At 43.6% G+C, this 27,303-nt stretch overlaps 1 protein-coding gene across 1 annotated transcript; it reads left to right on the top strand.

Annotated features, from left to right (window-relative positions):
* The first annotated feature begins 278 nt into the window (after positions 1–278).
* Positions 279–27,089, top strand: LOC101432650 (olfactory receptor 8B8-like). The gene is made up of 2 exons (XM_004469287.2): positions 279–637; positions 26,585–27,089. The coding sequence occupies exons 1-2, from the start codon at positions 279–281 to the stop codon at positions 27,087–27,089; spliced, it is 864 nt and encodes a 287-aa protein (XP_004469344.2).
* The last annotated feature ends 214 nt before the right edge of the window (positions 27,090–27,303 follow it).

Genomic DNA, 27,303 nt, shown 5'->3' with positions numbered 1-27,303 from the left:
ACCAGCGCCATTTCTCTGCTTGAAAAAAAATGAGGACAAAATTGGATCAATGGGTGTAGCCCTGAGGCTCCAAGATAAAGGATGGTGACTGGCTGAATTAGGGCTGAAATTTCCCAAGTCCCAGACTTAGGACCTAAGGGCTCTGAGAGACTGCCTTAACTCTCTGCTCTGTCAGGGTTGACTTTGAACTGACCTTCCAGGCAGAGGTGGGCTGGCTTCAATCTCTGAGCGGATTCTCCCAGACATGGTTCCCAGGTTTAGTATACTAAGCAGAACATATGGGGAAACTGGGCTTGATAAACTTAATTGGGTTTAATTCTCACCTGCATACTCCCATGTACTTTTTCCTGTGTAACTTGTCCATCATAGATTTCTGTGGTTTTGTTGTCGTTCTTGTTGTTTTCATAGATTTCTGTTATTCCACTGTTATCAACCCCAAAATGCTTATGAGTTTTGTCCCAGAGAAGAACATCATCTCCTACTCAGGGTGTATGACTCAGCTTTTCTTCTTCCTTTTCTTTGTTGTTTCTGAGTCCTTCATCCTGTCGGCAATGGTGTATGACCATCGCCATCTGTATGTCACCATCTGTAACCCTCTGGTGTACTTGGTCTCCATGTCTCCTCAGGTGTGCTCACTCCTTCTGCTTTTTTTTTTTTTTTAACAAGTCAATTTTATTGATACATATTATTAAACCATACAATTCATCCAAAGTGTACAATTAATAGTAATTGGCATAATCACATAGTTCTGCATTCATTACTTCAGTCATTATTAGAGCATTTTCATTATTACAATCACAATAATAATAATAAACAAAAAATGGAAAAACAAACAAGAAAATTCTTCACCTCTCAATCTCTGTTTCCCCTGGTGTACATAGCTGCTATTCCTATTATGGCACAGTTATTATTTATTTATTTATTTATTTTTATTTTTTATTTTTTTTTATTGACTTTGTAATAATATTACATTAAAAATATATATGTGAGGTCCCATTCAGCCCCACCGCCCCCCCCCTTCCCCCCCCCCCCCAACAACACTCGTTCCCATCATCCTGACACATCCATTGGATTTGGTAAGTACATCTTTGGGTACCTCTGCACCTCATAGTCAATGGTCCACATCATGGCCCATACTCTCCTCCATTCCATCCAGTGGGCCCTGTGAGGATTTAAAATGTCCGGTGATTACCTCTGAAGCACCATTCAGGGAAGCTCCATGTCCCAAAGACGCCTCCACCTCTCATCTCTTCTTGCCTTTCCTCATACCCATCGTCCACCATGTCCACTTTTCCCAATCCAATGCCACCTCTTCTATGTGGACATTGGATTGGTTGTGTCCATTGCACCTCTATGTCAAGAGGAGGCTCAGATTCCACATGGATGCTGGATGCAATCCTCCCATTTTCAGTTGTAATCACTCTAGGCTCCATGGTGTGGTGGTTGTCCTTCTTCAACTCCATCTTAGCTGAGTGTGGTAAGTCCAATAAATCAGATTGTAGGTGCTGGAGTCTGTTGAGGCTCAGGACCTGGCTATCACATTGTCAGTCCAGAGATTCAAATCCCCTAAATATATCTTAAATCCCAACGTTAACTGCACCTCCAGCACATTAGCATGAAAGTCTTATGAAGGGAGATCCCATCTGAGTCCAGATTCATCACACATAAACACCATTTCCAAAGAGGGGCCATCTGCCCTGGTAGTTAACCCCATAAGCCATGACCATAACTCCCATGGGTCTCTTTAGCCCTCACAGGAACCAATATCTGGGGGTTGTATCTGCTTTATCTGTCTCTCTGACTCTGCTCAGTTGTGCATGAGGGCAATCCTTCTGCCAGCCTCCAGACTCTTTTTTAGAAACTCGTAGCCATATAAACTCATTTCTCCTTTCCATTTCCCCCTTACTTTAGGTCAAACAGCATTTTAAAGTCATGTTATTTTATGTAGACATGGATATTCTGCTGATCCGCATTGAACCTTCCGTATAAGGTCATTTTCCAGTTGCATCATCAGTTGGTAGTTGATAGTGGTCCCTCGTTGCCAGGGAGGCTCATCCCCGGGTGTCATGTCCCACACTGGGGGGAAGGCATTGCATTTACATGCTGAGTTTGGCTTCGAGACTGGCCACATTTGAGTAACATGAAGGCTGACAGGAGGAAATTCCCAGGCACAATGTTGCTCTAGGCCTTGTTCTTATTTTAGGTTTATCAGCTCACAAGCATAGTCATTAGCATCAGGGGCTCACTGTTGAACCCTCACTCCCTCCCGGTCTCCGCCGCTATACCTGGGAGACTGTCACTGCTCCCCTAGGGACCACGACAGAGCACCACTGGCCAGGAACCCAGTACCCCCCCTGCTGTGATTTTTAATTGTTGCCACTATGAGTATATCCAAACATTACCATGCCCCCTGGACATATGTTCTGTACAGCTCCCTGTCAGCCATATATCACCTGTCATTGGTATCCCATACCAGTATCCCTCCATTGCCATTGTTGAAACACTCTGTGATCCAGAACTCCCCGAAATTTGAAGCCCAATATAATGTCATGGTCCCTTACTAGGGAATGGCATATAGCGATGGGTTTAAAGGATATATAAAGAACTTGGATAAAGTTAGATAAAGAACTTAGATAAAGAATGTTGACTTGAAAAAATTCCACATCCTATCTTTTTCTTTTTTTTTTTCTTCCCCCCCCCCTAATTATTCAGCTTTTCTTCACAGGAGTCCTAGACCACAGCAATGCATATATATAATATACAGCACTCCCACACATCCACCAGAAAACCTTTTCCCTTCCACAGTGATACTCTTACACCCTATTCATATCATATTTACTTAAAGTGATGTACAGAGTCTGAGACATTAGCTTTCTAACAAGGTGGCATCTGTGCTTACATTATGGTGCATACTTTAGGATACACAGTTCTTTACATTTTTAGTTATCCTATGTTTTACATTATGGTTTACATTATCAGTCTGTCATCTCCTATATGTTATGCTGTAATATTACATGTTTTTTATTCATCCTTGTGTACTCTCATGAAACTCCTCTCTTACCCCCCATTTACCTTGGTTACACACATTTAACATCCATTTTCCCTTCCACCTTGGTGCCCACAGTGACAGCCAGCCTCCGTTTCCCAAGGAGCCGCTTCCAGATATAGATGGAATAGTGTTCAGGGTCTAACTTGCTCAACTGCCCAATGCCCTGGGAGCCACCCTTTCTCTCGAGGGATACAGTTCCCTCTATTTGATGGCATTAGTCCTCCCCAGGATGTGGGTCCACCCCCACTCTCACTACTTGGGTTTCTACCCCATGGTGTCACCCACTCTGGCAGAATGAGCATTTAGACATTCCCCAGGAGCCCGTCCTGCATCCGACCCTCCCCTCCGAGCATTCTAAACAGGTAACCCTCTTTATTATATTTTGATATGATTTTCTCGGCATTTTACTCTCCACCAACACCTGACCTTCTCCTGTGTTCGTATGCTCCCCGTCCCTCCCCCCACTTCTGGGCAACGTTACCCATCCGTCCCTCCCCAGTCACCCTCAAACCCGCAAAGCCCCAACCAAAGGCAACCCCTTGCCCACCTTTTATCTCTTCTTTGTGTTCATACTTACCACAATCTCATCTTAAATTCCACCCCTGCAGACATCGGCTCATATCCTTCCTCCACCCTCCGATTTCCTGTAAGCCTATCGTTCAGTCTCTTGCTATCTAGGGCAGCTTGTTTATTTCATATCATTGAGGTCATGTAGTATTTGTCCTTCAATGTCTGGGTTGCTTCACTCAACATAAGGTTCTCAAGATTCATCCATGTTATCATATGTGTTTGTAGTGTGTTTGTTCTTACAGCTGAGTAGTATTCCATTGTGTGTATATACCACATTTTATTGATCCACTCATCTGTTGATGGGCATTTGGGTTGATTCCAACTTTTGGCAATAGTGAACAATGCTGCTATGAACATTGGTGTACATATATCGGTTTGTGTCCTTGTTTTCATTTCTGCTGGGTATATACCCAGCAGTGGTATTGCTGGGTCATATGGCAAATCTATGGCTAGTTTTTTGAGAAACCTCCATACTGTCCTCCAGAATGGTTGGATCCTTCTGCATTCCCACCAGCAGTGGATGAGTGTTCCCCTTCCTTCACATCCTCTCCAGCACTTGTATTCTTCTGTTTTTTTTCATAGCTGCCAATCTTATGGGTGTAAGATGGTATCTCATTGTAGTTTTGATTTGCATTTCCCTGATAGCTAGAGATTTGGAACATTTTTTCATGCTTTCTTGCCATTTGTATTTCTTCTTCGGAGAAGTGTCTGTTTAAGTCTTTTTCCCATTTTAAATTGGGTTGTTTATCTTTTTATTTTCAAGATATAGGAGTTCTTTATATATGCAAGTTATAAGTTTCTTATCAGATATATGATTGCCAAATATTTTCTCCCACTGTGTGGGCTCCCTTTTTACTTTCTTGACAAACTCCTTTGAGGTGAAGAAGGCTTTAATTTTGAGGAAGTCCCATTTATCTATTAGTTCTTTTGCTGCTCGTGCTTTTGGTGAGATATTCATAAATCCATTTCCTATTACAAGGTCCTGTAGATGTTTCCCTACACTGCTTTCTAAGGTTTTTATGGTCTTGGCTCTTATATTTAGGTCTTTGATCCATCTTGAGTTGATCTTTGTATAAGGTGTGAGATGGTAATCCTCTTTCATTCTTCTACATATGGCTATCCAGTTCTCCAGACACCATTTGTTGAATAGGCCACTCTCTCCCAGTAGAGAGGGTTTGGTGGCTTTATCGAATATTATGTGGCTGTATATGTGAGGTTCTATATCAGAGCTTTCAATTCGATTCCATTGGTCTATGTGTCTCTCCTTATGCCAATACCATGCTGTTTTCACCACCGTAGCTTTATAGTATGTTTTGAAGTCAGGTAGTGTGATTCCTCCAATTTTGTTTTTCTTTTTCAGTATGTCTTTGGCTATTCGGGGTCTCTTTCCTTTCCAAATAAATTTCATAGTTAGTTTTTCTAGTTCCTTAAAGAAGGCTGTGTTGATTTTTATTGGGATTTCATTGAATGTGAAGATCAGTTTTGGTAGGATAGACATCTTAACAATGTTCAGTCTTCCTATCCATGAACAAGGAATAGTCTTACGTTTATTTAGGTCTTCTTTGATTTCCTTGAACAATCTTGTATAGTTCTCGGTGTATAAGTTCTTTACCTCTTTAGTTAAATTTATTCCTAAGTATTTGATTTTTTTTATTTACTATTGTGAATGGTATTTGTTTCTTGATTTCCTCCTGATCTTGCTCATTATTGGTGTACAGAAATGCTACTGATTTTTGCGCATTGATCTTATAACCTGTGACTTTACTAAACTCATTTATGAGTTCTAGAATCTTCGTTGTAGATCTCTCAGGGTTTTCTATGTGTAGGATCATGTCATCTGCAAATAATGAAATTTTGACTTCTTCCTTTCCAATTTGAATGCCTTTTATTTCTGGTTCTTGCCTCAGTGCTCGAGCAAGTACTTCTAAGTCAATGTTAAATAGGAGTGGAGACAGTGGGCATCCTTGTCTTGTTCCTGAGTTTAGAGGTAAGGTGTCTAGGATTTCTCCATTGTAGACAATATTGGCTTTAGGTTTTTCATATATACTCTTTATCATGTTCAAAAAATTCCCTTGTATTCCAATCTTTTGGAGTGTTTCGGGGGTGATCACCGGACATCGTGGATCCTCACAGGGCCCACTGGATGGAATGGAGGAGAGTATGGGCCATGATGTGGACCATTGTCTATGTGGTGCAGAGGTGCCCAAAGATGTACTTACCAAATCCAATGGATGTGTCATGATGATGGGAACGAGTGTTGTTGGGGGGGGAGAGGGGGGGTGGGGGGGTGGGGTTGAATGGGACCTCACATATATATTTTTAATGTAATATTATTACAAAGTTAATAAAAAAAAACTGAAAAAAAAAAGAAAAAAAATTATAACTAGAAAAAAAAAAAAAGAAAGGGTGCTGTATTTTGTCAAATGCTTTTTCTGCATCAATAGATATAATTATGTGATTTTTTTCCTTCAATCTGTTTATACGGTGTATTACGTTGATTGATTTTCTTATGTTGAACCATCCTTGCATACCTGGGATGAATCCCACTTGGTCGTGGTGTATAATACAATTAATGTGTTGTTGAATACGATTAGCAAGTATTTTGTTAAGTATTTTTGCGTCTAGGTTCATTAGAGAAATTGGTCTGTAATTTTCCTTTCTTGTGATGTCTTTGTTTGGCTTTGGTACTAGGATAATGTTGGCATCATAGAAGGAGCTGGGTAATGTTCTTTCTGTTTCAATGTTTTGGAATAGTTTCAGCAGGATTGGTGTCAGTTCTTTCCGGAATGTTTTGTAGAATTCACCTGTGAAGCCATCTGGCCCTGGGCTCTTCTTAGTTGGGAGATTTTTAATAACTGATTCTATCTCTCTGCTTGTGATTGGTTTGTTAAGATCATCAATTTCTTCTTTTGTCAATATGGGCTGCTTATGTGTTTCTAGGAATTTGTCCATTTCCTCTAGATTGTCATTTTTGTTGGAATATAGTTTTTCAAAATATCCTCTTTTTTTTTTTTTTTGGTACTTAATTATAATTTATATTTTTTTCCTTTTTTTATTGACTTTGTAATAATATTACATCAAAAATATATATGTGAGGTCCCATTCAACCCCACCCCCCCACCCCACCTCTCCCCCCCCCCCCCAGCAACACTCGTTCCCATCATCATGACACATCCATTGGATTTGGTAAGTACATCTTTGGGCACCTCTGCACCTCATAGTCAATGGTCCACATCATGGCCCATACTCTCCTCCATTCCATCCAGTGGGCCCTGTGAGGATTTACAATGTCCGGTGATTGCCTCTTGCGGCGGCTTGCTCGGTCGGTAGAGGTGGGGTCTGGCTGCGGACGAGGGGTCGGTCCAGCTCTGGACGAGGGGTCGGTCCCGCTTGGGACAAGGGGTCGGTCCCACTTGGGACGAGGGGTCGGTCCGGCAGCAGACGAGGGATCGGTCTCACAAGGGATTGCGCGGTTCGGCTGACGGGGTCGCCCGGCGAAGCCGGCGACGAAGGGGTCGCCCGGAGAAGCAGGCGACGAAGGGGTCGCCCGGCGAAGCCGGCGACGAAGGGGTCGCCTGGAGAAGCAGGCGACGAACTGGGGACAAGGGAGGCCAGGCCCTTGTCGGGGGCTCTCAGGACTGGAGGGCGCACGGCAGAAGAACTACCGCGGAGACAAGGTAAACACGCAAGTCCACTTTACTGAGGGAGAGGCAACAGTTTTATAGGGGCTGGGGAAGGCTGATTGGTCGAAGCCACGCCCTGTTCTGATTGGTTGCCGGTGAAAGGTCAGTGGGCGGTACTGGACGGGGGAGGGGTGGTGGTTAGGGATTGGCTGTCGCTGTTGCTGGGGGAAGGGGCAGGGTTTCAGGATTGGTGGCTGCTGTTGCTGGGGTGGAGGGCAGACTTGAGTTTCCCGCCCACGCCTGGCTGTTGCTGCTGTCGGGGGAAGGGAAAAGGGCGGGCTGGATTTTTCCACCCACACCTGGCTGTTGCTGCTGTTGGGGGAGGGGAAAAGGGCGGGCTGGATTTTTCCGCCCACACCTGGCTGTTGCTGCTGTCGGGGGAGGGGAAAAGGGCAGACTGGAATTTTCTGCCCTGCGCCTGCGCAGGGAGAAGGAAGAAGAAGGGTGCCGCCCCACAGGCATCGGGTGGCGCCATCTGGGAGGAGGGGCGGCCGCGGAAGCATGGCTGCCGAGAAGGGGAGACCCGAGGGCACTCTGCGCCCATGCCGAGCTTCCTTCAGGGGTGGCGGTGAGTCCGACCAGCCACCCTATTATGGGGGCAGCGGAATTAGGCCTACCGCGGCCGCTCCCCTGCCAGGCCAGCAAACCACACTTCAGCCCGAGGGGTGACCGCATTTCCCCCTTCTTTTCAAATAAGGGCCAGGATGGCAGCAGCAACAAGTAGCTGAGGCCCAAGAGGCAGTAAGCAATGAGGGAAGCAGGGCTTAAGAGGGAGGTGAGTATGCCGGGGATATAAATGTACAATTTGGGGGGCGGTATCTTGCCGTTGCAGGCAAGGGTGGCCAATGTCCAATTCTCGTTGATCTCGGCGGCTATAAGATCCATCTGTTGTTAAAAGTCCAGGGTGACAGCGTGTTACAGGTAGTTGATCTCTTCTTGGCGGCGAAGAGCGATAGAGGCAGACTGTGTGATGGTCTGGAGGATCACAGCGGTGAGGACAAGTCGCGTCAGGGCACCAGCGACGGTGGTGGCGGCAGCATCGGGAGTGGTGGAGACGTAGGCGAGGACAATAAGAAGGCCAAAGTCTTCACGGGCGCGAGAGAGGCTGATGTTAATGGGGCGGGCTGACATGGGGCGGCCCAATCTGCAACGCAGTAGGGGTTCAAGCGAAAAAAGGAGGGGGGCGGGGGACGAGAAAGGACGCTTTGGATGGCTGAGAAGAGGAGTGAGGTCGAGACAGGAGGAAGCTCCGCAGAAGTATGGGGAGCTGTTAAAAGCAGAAACGTTATTAGATGCTAGAAAGCAGGCCGCGGGCCGGGGAAAGCGGGTTGCGGGCCGTTTCGCGGGGCTGGAGCTGCTTGAGAGCGATGGCGGCATGGGGGGCCGTGGTTACAATCTTCTGGGGTGGTAGCGGCTAGACAGATGGTGGAAAATATTATCAAGAAAGCAAAGGTTATGAGGAAGAAATAGAGTATTAAAGGCTGTGGGGGAAGTGAGAAGATCATTTAGAGGATAGGGTTGAGAATGGTATGTTTAAGACAGAAGCTTTGTGGTTTGTAGGAGACTGCTTTATAAACGAAGGAGAATGAGGGCAGTAAATATAGTAACGATAGATAGGAAGATGACAGTGAGGAGGAGTCTTTGTTTAAGGTTCCAATCATCCGGCGCAACAGTGGCTAGGCCGATAGCGAGGGGTGTTGCTAAATAGACAATGGCTGCAAAGACAAAATCATCTTCTGTTTCCTCAAAAATAACTTTTCTTTAAATACTTAGTAGCATGCAATATTAGAAACCGTTTCCTACAAGCAAGTTGGTAGGGAAGCTTGGTTGCTGTTAATCTTTCCTGTTATAAAATTACCTTTTATTATTATTATCATCAATTCAGTTTTATATATATATATTTAAGAATGACCTTTTGGAATTAGCTATTTAATACCTTAATGTAAACAATGCTTTATTAAACCTTTTATTATTATTTATAACCATATAGACTATTGAAGATAAATTTTATCTTTACAGAACACATTCCCTTACGTAAAGTTATCACAATACCTTTTACACTTGCCGCATGCAAATTAAGTTTCAAGAGTTTATGAAAAATTAGCCATCCTACTTTAGGACAAAATACGTCTTTTTGCAAAACTTATTACATTTCCGTTAGCATTTTTACAAACTTTCAACCTTTTTAATATTCATATAAGTTTTACATTCTTTATATTATCCTGTGAAGGAAAATAAGTTATTCATTTTAATCTAGGCAAGAACAACTTTCCATGAAGACGTACAGTCAATTTTGTTAATCAAGACTTACAATTTTTTTTAAAATTGTAGATATCTTATTAACATTTAAACCTATGTATTAATATAATAAACTTAAGTATTAATATAAGCGCTTATTCAATTTTTGGCCACCCGAACAGAGCTCCTTCAAAGATTTCTAGTAATTTATATTTATCATCCGGAGGCATCACAACACACGTTGACATTGAACGAACAGACAGACAAACACAGAACAACCACAACACATCAACAGAAACACACAATTTATTTACAGTTGACTCATAATTCTCACTTTCTTGGTACAGCTGCTTTTAAATCTTTTTTTATATAGCATATCATAGATTATACCCTTCAAGATTTCTTGTGGACTTCATGTTGCCTGTAATAAGCCAGGAGGGAATCTTTTACCTTCCTGCTCCACAGCAAAAGTGACCCTATCTATAAGGCGAGTATAAGTGTCTGGGTCCCAGAGCCGACACGTGGTAAGCCACGGATTAAAGGGGAGAAGAAGGTCCCAATATACTTGAAGCTGTTTGAAAGAGATCTTACACCGGTGAGTGTCTAGGAGACCGGCGAGAGCCCGAACTTGTGGGGCTTGCTTAGCAGATAGGATGTTACCCATTGCTAATGGCCTTTTGGAGCCGATAAGAAAAGGGGCCCTTACCTTGAGAGCGCGGCGATGGGAGCCGAGGTACGCGGTGAGACGAGGGGTCGGAGCCGGTGGGGCTCCGACGGTGGTCACGGGCCAAGAGAAGGCCCCGACGAGGGGAGGGTGGGACGACGAGCAGTGGAGCAAGGCAAAGGGGAGCAAGCGTGGAGGGGAGGAGGCAGAGGTGAAGGCAGGGGTGGAGGTGCTCAGGCATGCGCTCCTGAGAGTTATTGGCGCCTCTTAATCATAGCGGGTCGGTATAAGCCCCCGACATGGAAGGAGAAAGCCATCCAGCGATTCTCCCAGACCGCCGTGGATCATATGAGGTCACCAAGGTTCAGGAGCAGCAATGCAGAGCGAAAAGATAGGGGTGAGAAGAGAGGAGGGCATAGGGCTGTGGTAGGGTTACTTCAGACGTGCAAGCGCGTGCTCCCGAGAAATCCAAGGCTCCTCTTAATCATAGCGGGTCAGTATAAGCCCCCGACATGGAAGGAGAAAGCCATCCAGCGATTCTCCCAGACCGCCGTGGATCATATGAGGTAGCCAAGGCTCAGGTAGCAGCAATGTTGCACGAGAGAAGTCCCAAGGTGAGAAGAGAGGAGGGCGTAGGGCTGTGGTAGGATTACTTCAGACGTGCAAGCCCACGCTCCCGAGAAATCCAAGGCTCCTCTTAATCATAGCGGGTCGGTATAAGCCCCCGACATGGAAGGAGAAAGCCATCCAGCGATTCTCCCAGACCGCCGTGGATTGTATGAGGTAGCCAAGGCTCAGGTAGCAGCAATGTTGCACGAGAGAAGTCCCAAGGTGAGAAGAGAGGCGGGGGGGGCCGCCAGGTTATGGAGTGAGGCTGTGGTGGGGTTGCCTTGCCCCACGTTGTGCTGTGGTGGGGTTGCTTTGCCCCACGTTGGGCGCCAGCTGCGGCGGCTTGCTCGGTCGGTAGAGGTGGGGTCTGGCTGCGGACGAGGGGTCGGTCCAGCTCTGGACGAGGGGTCGGTCCCGCTTGGGATGAGGGGTCGGTCCCACTTGGGACGAGGGGTCGGTCCGGCAGCAGACGAGGGATCGGTCTCACAAGGGATTGCGCGGTTCGGCTGACGGGGTCGCCCGGCGAAGCCGGCGACGAAGGGGTCGCCCGGAGAAGCAGGCGACGAAGGGGTCGCCCGGCGAAGCCGGCGACGAAGGGGTCGCCTGGAGAAGCAGGCGACGAACTGGGGACAAGGGAGGCCAGGCCCTTGTCGGGGGCTCTCAGGACTGGAGGGCGCACGGCAGAAGAACTACCGCGGAGACAAGGTAAACACGCAAGTCCACTTTACTGAGGGAGAGGCAACAGTTTTATAGGGGCTGGGGAAGGCTGATTGGTCGAAGCCACGCCCTGTTCTGATTGGTTGCCGGTGAAAGGTCAGTGGGCGGTACTGGACGGGGGAGGGGTGGTGGTTAGGGATTGGCTGTCGCTGTTACTGGGGGAAGGGGCAGGGTTTCGGGATTGGTGGCTGCTGTTGCTGGGGTGGAGGGCAGACTTGAGTTTCCCGCCCACGCCTGGCTGTTGCTGCTGTCGGGGGAAGGGAAAAGGGTGGGCTGGATTTTTCCACCCACACCTGGCTGTTGCTGCTGTTGGGGGAGGGGAAAAGGGCGGGCTGGATTTTTCCGCCCACACCTGGCTGTTGCTGCTGTCGGGGGAGGGGAAAAGGGCAGACTGGAATTTTCTGCCCTGCGCCTGCGCAGGGAGAAGGAAGAAGAAGGGTGCCGCCCCACAGGCATCGGGTGGCGCCATCTGGGAGGAAGGGCGGCCGCGGAAGCATGGCTGCCGAGAAGGGGAGACCCGAGGGCACTCTGCGCCCATGCCGAGCTTCCTTCAGGGGTGGCGGTGAGTCCGACCAGCCACCCTATTATGGGGGCAGCGGAATTAGGCCTACCGCGGCCGCTCCCCTGCCAGGCCAGCAAACCACACTTCAGCCCGAGGGGTGACCGCACCTCTGAAGCACTATCCAGGGCAGCTCCATGTCCCAAAGACACCTCCACCTCTCATCTCTTCCTGCCTTTCCTCATACCCATCTTCCACCATGTCCACTTTTCTCAATCCAATACCACCTCTTCTATGTGGACATTGGATTGGTTGTGTCCATTGCACCTCTATGTCAAGAGGAGGCTCAAATTCCACATGGATGCTGGATGCAATCCTCCCATTTTCAGTTGTAATCACTCTAGGCTCCATGGTGTGGTGATTGTCCTTCTTCAACTCCATCTTAGCTGAGTGTGGTAAGTCCAATAAATCAGATTGTAGGTGCTGGAGTCTGTTGAGGCTCAGGACCTGGCTATCACATTGTCAGTCCAGAGATTCAAATCCCCTAAATATATCTTAAATCCCAATGTTAACTGCACCTCCAGCACATTAGCATGAAAGTCTTATGAAGGGAGATCCCATCTGAGTCCAGATTCATCACACATAAACACCATTTCCAAAGAGGGGCCATCTGCCCTGGTAGTTAACCCCATCGGCCATGGCCATAACTCTCAGGGGTCTCTTTAGCCTTCAAAGGAACCAATATCTGGGGGTTGTATCTGCTTTATCTATTTCTCTGACTCTGCTCAGTTGTGCATGAGGGCAATCCTTCTGCCAGCCTCCAGACTCTTTTTTAGAAACTCGTAGCCATATAAACTCATTTCTCCTTTCCATTTCCCCCTTACTTTAGGTCAAACAGCATTTTAAATTCATGTTATTTTATGTAGACATGGATATTCTGCTGATCCGCATTGAACCTTCCGTATAAGGTCCTTTTCCAGTTGCATCATCAGTTGGTATTTGATAGTGGTCCCTCGTTGCCAGGGAGGCTCATCCCCGGGTATCATGTCCCACGCTGGAGGGAAGGCACTGCATTTACATGCTGAGTTTGGCTTCGAGACTGGCCACATTTGAGTAACATGAAGGCTGACAGGAGGAAATTCCCAGGCACAATGTTGCTCTAGGCCTTGTTCTTATTTTAGGTTTATCAGCTCACAAGCATAGTCATTAGCATCAGGGGCTCACTGTTGAACCCTCACTCCCTCCAGGTCCCCGCCGCTGTACCTGGGAGACTGTCGCTGCTCCCCTAGGGACCGCGGCAGAGCACCACTGGCCAGGAACCCAGTACCCCCCCTGCTGTGGTTTTTAATTGTTGCCACTATGAGTATATCCAATCATTACCATGCCCCCTGGACATATGTTCCGTACAGCTCCCTGTCAGCCATATATCACCTGTCATTGGTATCCCATACCAGTATCCCTCCATTGCCATTGTTGAAACACTCTGTGGTCCAGAACTCCCCGAAATTTGAAGCCAAATATAATGTCATGGTCCCTTACTAGGGAATGGTATATAGCGATGGGTTTAAAGGATGGATAAAGAACTTGGATAAAGTTAGATATAGAACTTAGATAAAGAATGTTGACTTGAAAAAAATTCCACATCCTATCCTTTTTTTTTTTTTTTTCTTCCCCCCCCCTAATTATTCAGCATTTCTTCACAGGAGTCCTAGACCACAGCAATGCATATATATAATATACAGCACTCCCATACATCCACCACAAAACCTTTTTCCTTCCACAGCGATACTCTTACACCCTTTTCACATCATATTTACTTAAGGTGATGTACAGAGTCTGAGATATTAGCTTTCTAACAAGGTAATATCTGTGCTTACATTATGGTTCATACTTTAGGATACACAGTTCTTTACATTTTTAGTTATCCTATGTTTTACATTATGGTTTACATTATCAGTCTGTCATCTCCTATATGTTATGGTGTAATATTACATGTTTTATATCCATCCTTGTGTACTCTCAAAAAACTACTCTCTTGCCCCCCTTTTACTTTGGTTCCACACATTTAACGTCCATTTTCCCTTCCACCTTGGTGCCCATAGTGACAGCCAACCTTCGTTTCCTGTGGAGCCACTTCCAGAAATAGATGGAATAGTGTTCAGGGCCTAACTTGCTCAACTGCCCCAATGCCCTGGGAGCCACCCTTTCTCTCGAGGGATACAGTTCCCTCTATTTGGTGGCATTAGTCCTCCCCAGGATGTGGGTCCACCCCCACTCTCACTACTTGGGATTTTACCACATGGTGTCACCCACTCTGGCAGAATGAGTATTTAGGCATTCCCCAGGAGCCCGTCCTGCATCCGACCCTCCCCTCCGAGCATTCTAAACAGGTAGCCCTCTTTATTATATTTTGATATGATTTTCTCGGCATTTTACTCTCCACCACCTCCTGACCCTCTCCTGAGTTCGTATGCTCCCCCTCCCTCCCCCCACTTCTGGGCAACGTTACCCAACCATCCCTCCCCAGCCACCCTCAAACCCGTAAAGCCCCAACCAAAGTCAACCCCTTGCACCCATTTTATCTCTTCTTTGTGTTCATACTTACCACCATCTCGTCTTAAATTCCCCCCCTGCAGACATCGGCTCATATCCTTCCTCCACCCTCCGATTTCCTGTAAGCCTATCGTTCAGTCTCTTGCTATCTAGGGCAGCTTGTTTATTTCATATCATTGAGGTCATGTAGTATTTGTCCTTCAATGTCTGGGTTGCTTCACTCAACATAAGGTTCTCAAGATTCATCCATGTTATCACATGTGTTTGTAGTGTGTTTGTTCTTACAGCCGTGTAGTATTCCATTGTGTGTATATACCACATTTTATTGATCCACTCATCTGTTGATGGGCATTTGGGTTGATTCCAACTTTTGGCAATAGTGAACAATGCTGCTATGAACATTGGTGTACATATATCGGTTTGTGTCCTTGTTTTCATTTCTGCTGGGTATATACCCAGCAGTGGTATTGCTGGGTCATATGGCAAATCTATGGCTAGTTTTTTGAGAAACCTACATACTGTCCTCCAGAATGGTTGGATCCTTCCGCATTCCCACCAGCAGTGGATGAGTGTTCCCCTTCCTTCACATCCTCTCCAGCACTTGTATTCTTCTGTTTTTTTTCATAGCCGCCAATCTTATGGGTGTAAGATGGTATCTCATTGTAGTTTTGATTTGCATTTCCCTGATAGCTAGAGATTTGGAACATTTTTTCATGTGCTTTCTTGCCATTTGTATTTCTTCTTTGGAGAAGTGTCTGTTTAAGTTTTTTTCCCATTTTTTAAATGGGTGGTTTATCTTTTTATTTTCAAGATATAGGAGTTCTTTATATATGCAAGTTATAAGTTTCTTATCAGATATATGATTGCCAAATATTTTCTCCCACTGTGTGGGCTCCCTTTTTACTTTCTTGACAAACTCCTTTGAGGTGAAGAAGGCTTTAATTTTGAGGAAGTCCCATTTATCTATTAGTTCTTTTGCTGCTCGTGCTTTTGGTGAGATATTCATAAATCCATTTCCTATTACAAGGTCCTGTAGATGTTTCCCTACACTGCTTTCTAAGGTTTTAATGGTCTTGGCTCTTATATTTAGGTCTTTGATCCATCTTGAGTTGATCTTTGTATAAGGTGTGAGATGGTAATCCTCTTTCATTCTTCTACATATGGCTATCCAGTTCTCCAGACACGATTTGTTGAATAGGCCACTCTCTCCCAGTAGAGAGGGTTTGGTGGCTTTATCGAATATTATGTGGCTGTATATGTGAGGTTCTATATCAGAGCTTTCAATTCGATTCCATTGGTCTATGTGTCTCTCCTTATGCCAATACCATGCTGTTTTCACCACTGTAGCTTTATAGTATGTTTTGAAGTCAGGTAGTGTGATTCCTCCAATTTTGTTTTTCTTTTTCAGTATGTCTTTGGCTATTCGGGGTCTCCTTCCTTTCCAAATAAATTTCATAGTTAGTTTTTCTAGTTCCTTAAAGAAGGCTGCGTTGATTTTTATTGGGATTGCATTGAATGTGTAGATCAGTTTTGGTAGGATAGACATCTTAATAATGTTCAGTCTTCCTATCCATGAACAAGGAATAGTCTTACGTTTATTTAGGTCTTCTTTGATTTCCTTGAACAATCTTGTATAATTCTCGTTGTATAAGTTCTTGACCTCTTTAGTTAAATTTATTCCTAAGTATTTGATTTTTTTTATTTACTATTGTGAATGGTATTTGTTTCTTGATTTCCTCCTGATCTTGCTCATTATTGGTGTACAGAAATGCTACTGATTTTTGCACATTGATCTTATATCCTGCGACTTTACTAAACTCATTTATGAGTTCTAGAATCTTCGTTGTAGATCTCTCAGGGTTTTCTATGTATAGGATCATGTCATCTGCAAATAATGAAATTTTGACTTCTTCCTTTCCAATTTGAATGCCTTTTATTTCTGGTTCTTCTCTCAGTGCTCGTGCAAGTACTTCTAAGACAATATTAAATAGAAGCGGAGACAGTGGGCATCCTTGTCTTGTTCCTGAGTTTAGAGGGAAGGAGTCTAGGATTTCTCCATTGTAAACAATATTGGCTTTAGGTTTTTAATATATACTCTTTATCATGTTCAAAAAATTCCCTTGTATTCCAATCTTTTGGAGTGTTTTTATCAAGAAAGGGTGCTGTATTTTGTCAAATGCTTTTTCTGCATCAATAGATATAATCATGTGATTTTTTTCCTTCAATCTGTTTATATGGTGTATTACGTTGATTGATTTTCTTATGTTGAACCATCCTTGCATACCTGGGATGAATCCCACTTGGTCGTGGTGTATAATACCTTTAATGTGTTGTGGAATACGATTAGCAAGTATTTTGTTAAGTATTTTTGCGTCTAGGTTCATTAGAGAAATTGGTCTGTAATTTTCCTTTCTTGTGATGTCTTTGTTTGGCTTTGGTACTAGGGTAATGTTGGCATCATAGAAGGAATTGGGTAATGTTCTTTCCGTTTCAATGTTTTGGAATAGTTTCAGCAGGATTGGTGTCACTTCTTTCCGGAACGTTTTGTAGAATTCACCTGTGAAGCCATCTGGCCCTGGGTTCTTCTTAGTTGGGAGATTTTTTTTATTTTTTTTATTTTTTTATTTTTTATTGACTTTGTAATAATATTACATTAAAAATATATATGTGAGGTCCCATTCAACCCCACCCCCCCACCCCCCCCTTTCCCCCCCCCAACAACACTCATTCCCATCATCATGACACATCCATTGGATTTGGTAAGTACATCTTTGGGCACCTCTGCACCTCATATACATTGGTTCACATCATGGCCCATACTCTCCTCTATTCCATCAAGTGGGCCCTGTGAGGATTTACAATGTCCGGTGATTACCTCTGAAGCACCATCCAGGGCAGCTCCATGTCCCGAAGACGCCTCCACCTCCCATCTCTTCCTGCCTTTCCCCATACCCTTTGTCCATTATGTCCACTTTTCCCAATCCAATGCCACCTCTTCTATGTGGACATTGGATTGGTTGTGTCCATTGCACCTCTATGTGAAGAGGAGGGTCAGATTCCACCTGGATGCTGGATGCAATCCTAGTTGGGAGATTTTTGATAACCAATTCTATCTCTCTGCTTGTGATTGGTTTGTTCAGATCATCAATTTCTTCTTTCGTCAATATGGGCTACTTATGTGTTTCTAGGAATTTGTCCATTTCCTCTAGATTGTCATTTTTGTTGGAATATAGTTTTTCAAAATATCCTCTTATGATAGTCTTTATTTCTGTGGGGTCAGTGGTGATATCGCCTTTCTCATTTCTTATTTTGTGTATTTGCATCTTCTCTCTTTTTTTCTTTGTTAGTGTTGCTAATGGTTTGTCAATTTTGTTAATCTTCTCAAAAAACCAGCTCTTGGTCTTGTTTATCTGTTCAAGTGCTTTCTTATTTTCTATTTCATTTAGTTCTGCTCTTATCTTTGTTAATTCCTTCCTTCTTCTTCCTGTTGGGCTACTTTGTTGTTGTTTTTCTAATTCCTTCAAATGTGCAGTTAGTTCTTCAATTTTTGCTCTTTCTTCTTTTTTGATATATGAATTTATGGCTATAAACTTCCCTCTCAGTACTGCTTTTGCTGCATCCCATAAATTTTGGTATGTTGTGTTATCATTATCATTTGTTTCAAGGTAGTCATTGATTTCTTTTGAGATTTCCTCTTTGACCCACTGTTTTTCTAAGAGTGTGCTGTTTAATTTCCAAATCGTGGTGTGAAATCTGGGCTTCTGTCCCTTGCAAATCTCCAGCTTGACTCCGCTGTGGTCAGAGATAATGTTTTGTATGATTTCAATCTTTCTGAATTTGTTCAGCCTTTCTTTGTGGCCTAGCATATGATCTATCTTGGAGAATGATCCATGTGCGCTTGAGAAAAATGTATAACCTGCTGTGTTTGGGTGTACCGATCTATATATGTCTATTAGATCGAGCTCCTCTAATATACTATTCAGATGTTTTGTTTCTTTGGTGATTCTCTTTTGAGATGTTCTGTCCAGAGTTGATAGTGGTGTATTAAAATCCCCCACTATAATTGTAGATGTATCTATTCTTTCACTTAGTTTTTCCAGCGTTTGCCTGACGTATTTAGAGGCACCCTTGTTAGGGGCATAGATATTTATGATTGTTCGATCTTCTTGACAGATTTTCCCTTTCACTAAAATGTAGTATCCTTCTTTGTCTCTCACAATTGTTTCACATTTAAAGTCTATTTTGTCTGATATTAATATAGCTACTCCTGCCTTTTTTTGGTTATTGTTAGTTTGTAAGATTGTTTTCCAGCCATTCACTTTCAATCTCCATGCGTCTCTGGGTCTAAGATGTGTCTCTTGTAGACAGCATATGGATGGGTCATATTTCCTTATCCAATGTCCCAGTCTGAATCTTTTGATAGGTGAGTTTAATCCGTTGACATTCAGTGTTATTACTATCAAGGAATTATTTGTGTTAGCCATATTTTGATTGGATTTGTGTTTGTCATATTTTGTTTGTATTTTTTTTTGTCTTTTTTGTTGTTGTTGTTGGTCTTATACTCTCCTCCAACTTTGCCTTTCCTGTTTTTTCCTTTCTTCCTGCAGAACTCCCTTTAGAATTTCTTGAAGGGGAGGTTTCTTGTTGGTATACTCTTTCAGTTTCTGTTTGTCTGTGAATATTTTGAACTCTCCTTCATGTTTGAATGCTAGTTTAGCTGGATAGAGTATTCTTGGTTGGAAGTTTTTTTCCTTTAGTACCTTGACTATATCATACCACTGTCTTCTTGCCTCCATGGTTTCAGGAGAGAAATCAGCACTTAATCTAATTGAGCTTCCCTTGTATGTGATGGTTTTCCTTTCTCTTGCTGCTTTTAGGATTTTCTCTTTGTCTTGAGCTTTGGATAATTTGATAAGTATATGGCTTGGGGTGGGCCTGTTGGGGTTTATGACTTGTGGAGTGCGCTGTGCTTCTTGGATATGTACATCTGTCTCTTTCAGTAGATTTGGGAAGTTTTCAGCCATTATTTCCTGCAACACTCTTTCTGACCCCTTTCCCTTCTCTTCACCTTCTGGAATGCCTATAATACATATGTTTGAGCGTTTTGCAGTGACATTCAGGTCCCTAAATCCTAATTGGATTTTTTCTATCTTCTTATTGACCCCTTCTACTATCTGTTTGATTTCTGATGTACTGTCTTCCACATCACTAATTCTCTGCTCTGTCTCTTCTAGTCTGCTGATATTTGCTGCAAGTGTATTTTTGATTTCTTGAACTGTGGTGTTCATTCCCATCATATCTGTTATGTTTTTGCGTATGTCTGCAATTTCCCCTCCAAGTGATGTCTTCATGTTGTTAACCTCTTTCATTACTGCATCAAATTTGTCGGTGATAAATGTTCTGAGTTCTTTCATTGCTTGTGCCAAGTTTTGCTCCCCTTCGTGATTATTGGTTTGTTGATTGGATTCAGTCACGTTTTCCTGGTTATTGGTTTGGTTTGTAGATTTTTGTTGCTTTCTGGTCATCTCTTTATTTTGACGAATTTAATCAGTTCCTTAGCTTCATTGTCTGCTTTTAGAGGTTAATTAGTTGTTATTTTTGCATAGGTGTTATATATTCTCTTTGTCACTTTTTTCTTCTTATTCAAGTTACTTGTTGGTTAAGTTTACTTTAGAAGAAAGTATTAGTGTTGGGGAAAGGCAATTGTGTCAGCAAGGGAAAAGTGTAAAGTAGTATTAGTAATGTATGTTAACAAAGCAAGAATATGAGATCTGGGAGGATGGAGGTTAGATTCATGTAGATTGTACAGAGTTATAGCTGTAGGTAGAGTACCTTTTATGAAGTAGATCACTGAATATGGGCGGAATATGGTATGAACTACAAAGCTATTGTTTTCATGAGAGAGGGAAAAAGAAAAGAAAGGTAATAGTTTCAAGAGTGGATAACAGACAGAAAACAGAGCAAAGGTATTAGAAATTAAGAGTTAGACACTTTGTGGATCAAAGAACGGGAGGCGGGGGGTGGAATATAGTAGAGACAGTAGATCATAGTGGATATCAAGATGCAGGGGAAGGGGGATAGTGTAGGTAACCTAAATCAGTTCACACAGAAATGAGGCAGTGGAGGATGGGAAAACCCAGCAAATGTGAGGTGTTCCCTGTAGCACCTATTGTGTACTTGAATTAAAATAAAATAAGTGGAAAATGAGGGACAAGAGGGAAAGAGAAAACCGAAAAAAAAAAAACTAATTATAATAAAGAAAAAAAGAAAGACAAGAAGAAAGGAAGAAAGAAAAAGAGGATAAGCAAACGGTGGGGAACAGATAGGGGGAAGAGTGATACAGGTATACACGTGTCACAATTGCAACACTATCTAAAACAACAACCAAAAAAACCCCTAAATAACTGTATATAAAAAAAAAAGGACTTTGGGGGACACGCTAGGAGAAAAGACTAGGGGATAATGCAATATTAGCAATCAGGGCGTCAAAAAGAGTAAAAAATAAGATAATGTGAAAATAAAAACAAAACAATATGAACCAATATAGATAAAACACAAACGTTAAGGTCCAAAGCACTCAAGGATCCCAGGTAGACCCCAGAGCGTGATGGATTCAGGTGTGGAAAGTCTGAGACACTGAAGACTCAAGAGGTGTGAGTCTGGGGTGTGGACCGCCAGAGTCCAGGGGACCCAGACCTGGGAACCTCAAATCTGGTCCACAGAAAGCTTAGGAGCCCCGCAGTGCAACACAGCCCTCAGGGATCCCCGTAGCTGGGTGCCAGCCCCGTGGGGGAAGCCAGATCCGCGAATTCTAAGTTGAATGTCTAATCCCTGAAATTCACCTACTCCTCAGGGTATAAGCCTTTGGACCGCTCACTCCCTGTGCTCCCACGCAACGGCCACTTGAGGGCGCCTCTACACCACGGCCAGTTCAATAACCCAAGCCCCACCGGGTGGGGTGGGCTTCAGCTGGAAACGCGGAAAACAGACTCTAAGATCCAAAATCCCAAACTTCACAAAATATGCCCCAATCAGCTTCCAGACGTGTCCTCCTCCCTCACTGCACCCTACAACAGTCTCCCAATTGTGTCCCCTTATTGCTCAAAATCCAATTCCGTTGCAGATTAGCAGCCGGACCTGTGGGGATGGGGCTCAAGGCGGAAGCGCTTCCCCCCCTGTCCGGCAACTAAAACGTCCCCCGCTTCACAAGAAAACACCGTCTGTCTCCCCAAATCAATCCGCCAAGGGGTCTTGTCCCAACAATCCCCCACCAGCCAGCACAGTATCCGCGAATTTCTCAGCACCACAAAGCCTTCAGAAAAAGGAAAAAAAAAACAAAAACCCTGGCCGCCGTGGCTCCGGAGCTGCAAGAGCGCCCGCTACCGCGGCTCCGCCTTCCCAAGGAGGGAACTTCCCGCACCCAGCTGGGATCTCCGTTTATATATTATAGACGTATCCTCTCTGTTACCTTCCCACTGAATTGACGTCCAGACACCTTCCAAACAGCAAAAATCCCCGAAACAGCGCGGTCCCAAAGAGCCTTCAATGCTGCCCAGCCGCCCCCTGCAGAGACACTACCAGGCAAGCTCACACAGCCACCATCTTGCCAGCCTCCTATCTCCAAAATATCCTCTTATGATAGTCTTTATTTCTGTGGGGTCAGTGGTGATATCGCCTTTCTGATTTCTTATTTTGTGTATTTGCATCTTCTCTCTTTTTTTCTTTGTTAGTGTCGCTAAAGGTTTGTCAATTTTGTTAATCTTCTCAAAAAACCAGCTCTTGGTCTTGTTTATCTGTTCAAGTGCTTTCTTATTTTCTATTTCATTTAGTTCTGCTCTTATCTTTGTTATTTCCTTCCTTCTTCTTCCTGTTGGGTTACTTTGTTGTTGTTTTTCTAATTCCTTCAAATGTGCAGTTAGTTCTTCAATTTTTGCTCTTTCTTCTTTTTTGATATATGAATTTATGGCTATAAACTTCCCTCTCAGTACTGCTTTTGCTGCATCCCATAAATTTTGGTATGTTGTGTTATCATTATCATTTGTTTCAAGGTAGTCATTGATTTCTTTTGAGATTTCCTCTTTGACCCACTGTTTTTCTAAGAGTGTGCTGTTTAATTTCCAAATCGTGGTGTGAAATCTGGGCTTCTGTCCCTTGCAAATCTCCAGCTTGACTCCGCTGTGGTCAGAGATAATGTTTTGTATGATTTCAATCTTTCTGAATTTGTTCAGCCTTTCTTTGTGGCCTAGCATATGATCTATCTTGGAGAATGATCCATGTGCGCTTGAGAAAAATGTATAACCTGCTGTGTTTGGGTGTAGCGATCTATATATGTCTATTAGATCGAGCCCCTCTAATATACTATTCAGATGTTTTGTTTCTTTGGTGATTCTCTTTTGAGATGTTCTGTCCAGAGTTGATAGTGCTGTATTAAAATCCCCCACTATAATTGTAGATGTATCTATTCTTTCACTTAGTTTTTCCAGCATTTGCCTGATGTACTTAGAGGCACCCTTGTTAGGGGCATAGATATTTATGATTGTTCGATCTTCTTGACAGATTTTCCCTTTCACTAAAATGTAGTATCCTTCTTTGTCTCTCACAATTGTTTCACATTTAAAGTCTATTTTGTCTGATATTAATATAGCTACTCCTGCCTTTTTTTGGTTATTGTTAGCTTGCATGATTGTTTTCCAGCCATTCACTTTCAATCTCCATGCGTCTCTGGGTCTAAGATGTGTCTCTTGTAGACAGCATATGGATGGGTCATATTTTCTTATCCAATGTCCCAGTCTGAATCTTTTGATAGGTGAGTTTAATCCGTTGACATTCAGTGTTATTACTATCAAGGATTTATTTGTTTTAGCCATATTTAATTGGATTTGTGTTTGTCATATTTTGTTTGTATATTTTTTTTGTCTTTTTGTTGTTGTTGTTGGTCTTATACTCTCCTCCAACTCTGCCTTTCCTGTTTTTTCCTTTCTTCCTGCAGAACTCCCTTTAGAATTTCTTGAAGGGGAGGTTTCTTGTTGGTATACTCTTTCAGTTTCTGTTTGTCTGCAAATATTTTGAACTCTCCATCATGTTTGAATGCTAGTTTAGCTGGATAGAGTAGTCTTGGTTGGAAATTTTTTTCCTTTACTACCTTGACTATATCATACCACTGTCTTCTTGCCTCCATGGTTTCAGAAGAGAAATCAGCACTTAATCTAATTGAGCTTCCCTTGTATGTGATGGTTTTCTTTTCACTTGCTGCTTTTAGGATTTTCTCTTTGCCTTGAGCATTGGATAATTTGACAAGTATATGTCTTGGGGTGGGCCTGTTGGGGTTTATGACTTGTGGAGTGCTTTGTGCTTCTTGGATATGTACATCTGTCTCTTTCAGTAGATTTGGGAAGTTTTCAGCCATTATTTCCTGCAACACTCCTTCTGACCCCTTTCCCTTCTCTTCACCTTCTGGAATGCCTATAATACATATGTTTGAGCGTTTTGCATTTTCATTCAGGTACCTAAATCCTAATTGGATTTTTTCTATCTTCTTATTGACCCCTTCTACTATCTGTTTGATTTCTGATGTACTGTCTTCCACATCACTAATTCTCTGCTCTGTCTCTTCTAGTCTGCTGATATTTGCTGCAAGTGTATTTTTGATTTCTTGAACTATGGTGTTCATTCCCATCATATCTGTTATGTTTTTGCGTATGTCTGCAATTTCCCCTCCAAGTGATGTCTTCATGTTGTTAACCTCTTTCATTACTGCATCAAATTTGTCGGTGATTAATGTTCTGAGATCTTTCATTGCTTGTGCCAAGTTTTGCTCCCCTTCGTGATTATTGGTTTGTTGATTGGATTCAGTCATGTTTTCTGATTACTGGTTTGGTTTGTAGATTTTTGTTGCTTTCTGGTCATCTCTTTATTTTGACGAATTTAATCAGTTCCTTAGCTTCTTTGTCTGCTCTTGGAGGTTAATTAGTTGTTATTTTTGCATAGGTGTTATATCTTCTCTTTGTCACTTTTTTCTTCGTATTCAAGTTACTTGTTGTTGGTTAAGTTCACTTTAGAGGAAAGTATTAGTGTTGGGGAAAGGCAATTGTGTAAGCAAGGGAAAAGTGTAAAGTAGTATTGGTGATGTATGTTAACAAAGCAAGAATATGAGATCTGGGAGGATGGAGGTTAGATTCGTGTAGATTGTATAGAGTTATAGCTGTAGGTAGAGTACATTTTATGAAGTAGATGACTGAATATGGGAGGAATATGGTATGAACTACAAAGCTATTGTTTTCATGAGAGAGGGAAAAGAAAAGAAAGGTAATAGTTTCAAGAGTGGATAACAGATAGAAAACAGAACAAAGGTATTAGAAATTAAGAGTTAGACACTTTGTGGATCAAAGAACGGGAGGTGGGGGGTGGAATATAGGAGAGACAGCAGATGATAGTGGATATCAAGATGCAGGGGAAGGGGGATAGTGTAGGTAGCCTAAATCAGTTCACACAGAAATGAGGCAGTGGAGGATGGGAAAACCCAGCAAATGTGAGGTGTTCCCTGTAGCACCTATTGTATACTTGAATTAAAATAAAATAAGTGGAAAATGAGGGACAAGAGGGAAAGAGAAATCTGAAAAAAAAAACTAATTATAATAAAGAAGAAAAGAAAGACAAGAAGAAAGGAAGAAAGAAAAAGAGGATGGGCAAACGGTGGGGAAAAGATAGGGGGAAGAGAGATACAGGTATACACGTGTCACAATTGCATCACTATCTAAAACAACAACCAAAAAAACCCCTAAATAACTGTATAAAAAAAAGGACTTTGGGGGACATGCTAGGAGAAAAGACTAGGGGATTGTGCAATATTAGCAATCAGGGCGTCAAAAAGAGTAAAAAAATAAGATAAAGTGAAAGTAAAAACAAAACAATATGAACCAATAAAGATAAAACGCAAACTTTAAGGTCCTGGGCTCTCAAGGACCCCAGGTAGACCCCAGGGCATGATGGATTCAGGGGTGGAAAGTCTGAGACACTGAAGACTCAAGAGGTGTGAGTCTGGGGTGTGGGCCGCCAGAGTCCAGGGGACCCAGACCTGGGAACCTCAAATCTGGTCCACAGAAAGCTTAGGAGCCCCGCAGTGCAACACAGCCCTCAGGGATCCCCGTAGCTGGGTGCCAGCCCCGTGGGGGAAGCCAGATCCGCGAATTCTAAGTTGAATGTCTAATCCCTGAAATTCACCTACTCCTCAGGGTATCAGCCTTTGGACCGCTCGCTCCCTGTGCTCCCACGCAACGGCCACTTGAGGGCGCCTCTACACCACGGCCAGTTCAATAACCCAAGCCCCACCGGGTGGGGTGGGCTTCAGGTGGAAACCCCGAAAACAGACTCTAAGACCCAAAATCCCAAACTTCACAAAATATGCCCCAATCAGCTTCCAGACGTGTCCTCCTCCCTCACTGCACCCTACAACAGTCTCCCAATTGTGTCCCCTTATTGCCCAAAATCCAATTCCGTTGCAGATCGGCAGCCGGACCTGTGGGGATGGGGCTCAAGGCGGAAGCACTTCCCCCCCTGTCCGGCGACCAAAACGTCCCCCGCTTCACAAGAAAACACCGTCTGTCTCCCCAAATCAATCCGCCAAGGGGTCTTGTCCCAACAATCCCCCACCAGCCAGCACAGTATCCGCGAATTCCTCAGCACCACAAAGCCTTCAGAAAAAGGAAAAAAAAAAAAGAAAATACCCTGGCCGCCGCAGCTCCAGAGCTGCAGGAGCGCCCGCTACCGCGGCTCCGCCCATCCAAGGAGGGAACTTCCCGGGCCCAGCTGGGACCTCCGTTTATATATTATAGACGTATCCTCTCTGTTACCTTCCCACCGAATTGACATCCAGACACCTTCCAACCAGCAAAAATCCCCGAAACAGCGCGGTCCCAAAGAGCCTTCAACGCTGCCCAGCCGCCCCCTGCAGAGACATTACCAGGCAAGCTCACGTAGCCACCTTCTTGCCTCCCAAAACCTCCGCTTCTCCTTGGTGTCTATTGGATGGGGTTTGCCAGGGCCATGGCCCACACAGCATGCTTGGTGAGACTGACCTTCTGTCCTAACAACCTTGTTAACCACTACATGTGCGACATCCTTCCCCTTCTTGAGCACTCCTGCAGCAGCACCTATGTCAACGAGCTGGTCGTTTTTATTGTTGTGGGCATTGACATTGGCATTCCCACAGTCACCATCTTCATCTCTTATGCCCTCATCCTCTCCAGCATCCTCCACATTAGTTCCACTGAGGGCAGGTCCAAAGCCTTCAGCACCTGCAGCTCCCACATAATAGCAGTTTCTCTTTTCTTTGGGTCAGGGGCATATATGTACCTCAGACCATCTTCTCTTTTACCTATGAACCAGGGGAAAGTGTCTTCCATGTTTTATATCATTGTAGTACCTTTGCTCAACCCATTAATCTTCAGCCTGAGGAATAAGGATGTCAAAATTGCTCTGAAGAAAACCTTGAACAAAAACTCCTTCTGATAAAGGAGCAATATTTATGAAAGGGCTCCCCTAGGTGGTTCAGTCTTCAGTGGTTACAGGGAGGACATTTTAACTCTTTCTTAAACTGGTTGATCCTCCCTATAATAAGTGTTCTTTAATTTATGAAGATTCTCTAATATAATACCATATTTATATTTAGAGTCTTGAGGACCATTTAATTCAGCTCCCTTATTTATCTGACAGTAAACTCAGG

This window comes from Dasypus novemcinctus, chromosome 27, assembly GCF_030445035.2.
Source record: "Dasypus novemcinctus isolate mDasNov1 chromosome 27, mDasNov1.1.hap2, whole genome shotgun sequence".
NCBI lineage: Eukaryota > Metazoa > Chordata > Mammalia > Cingulata > Dasypodidae > Dasypus > Dasypus novemcinctus.
Note: the sequence above shows the minus strand (reverse complement) of the source record. Positions and strands in the feature narration are given on the sequence as shown.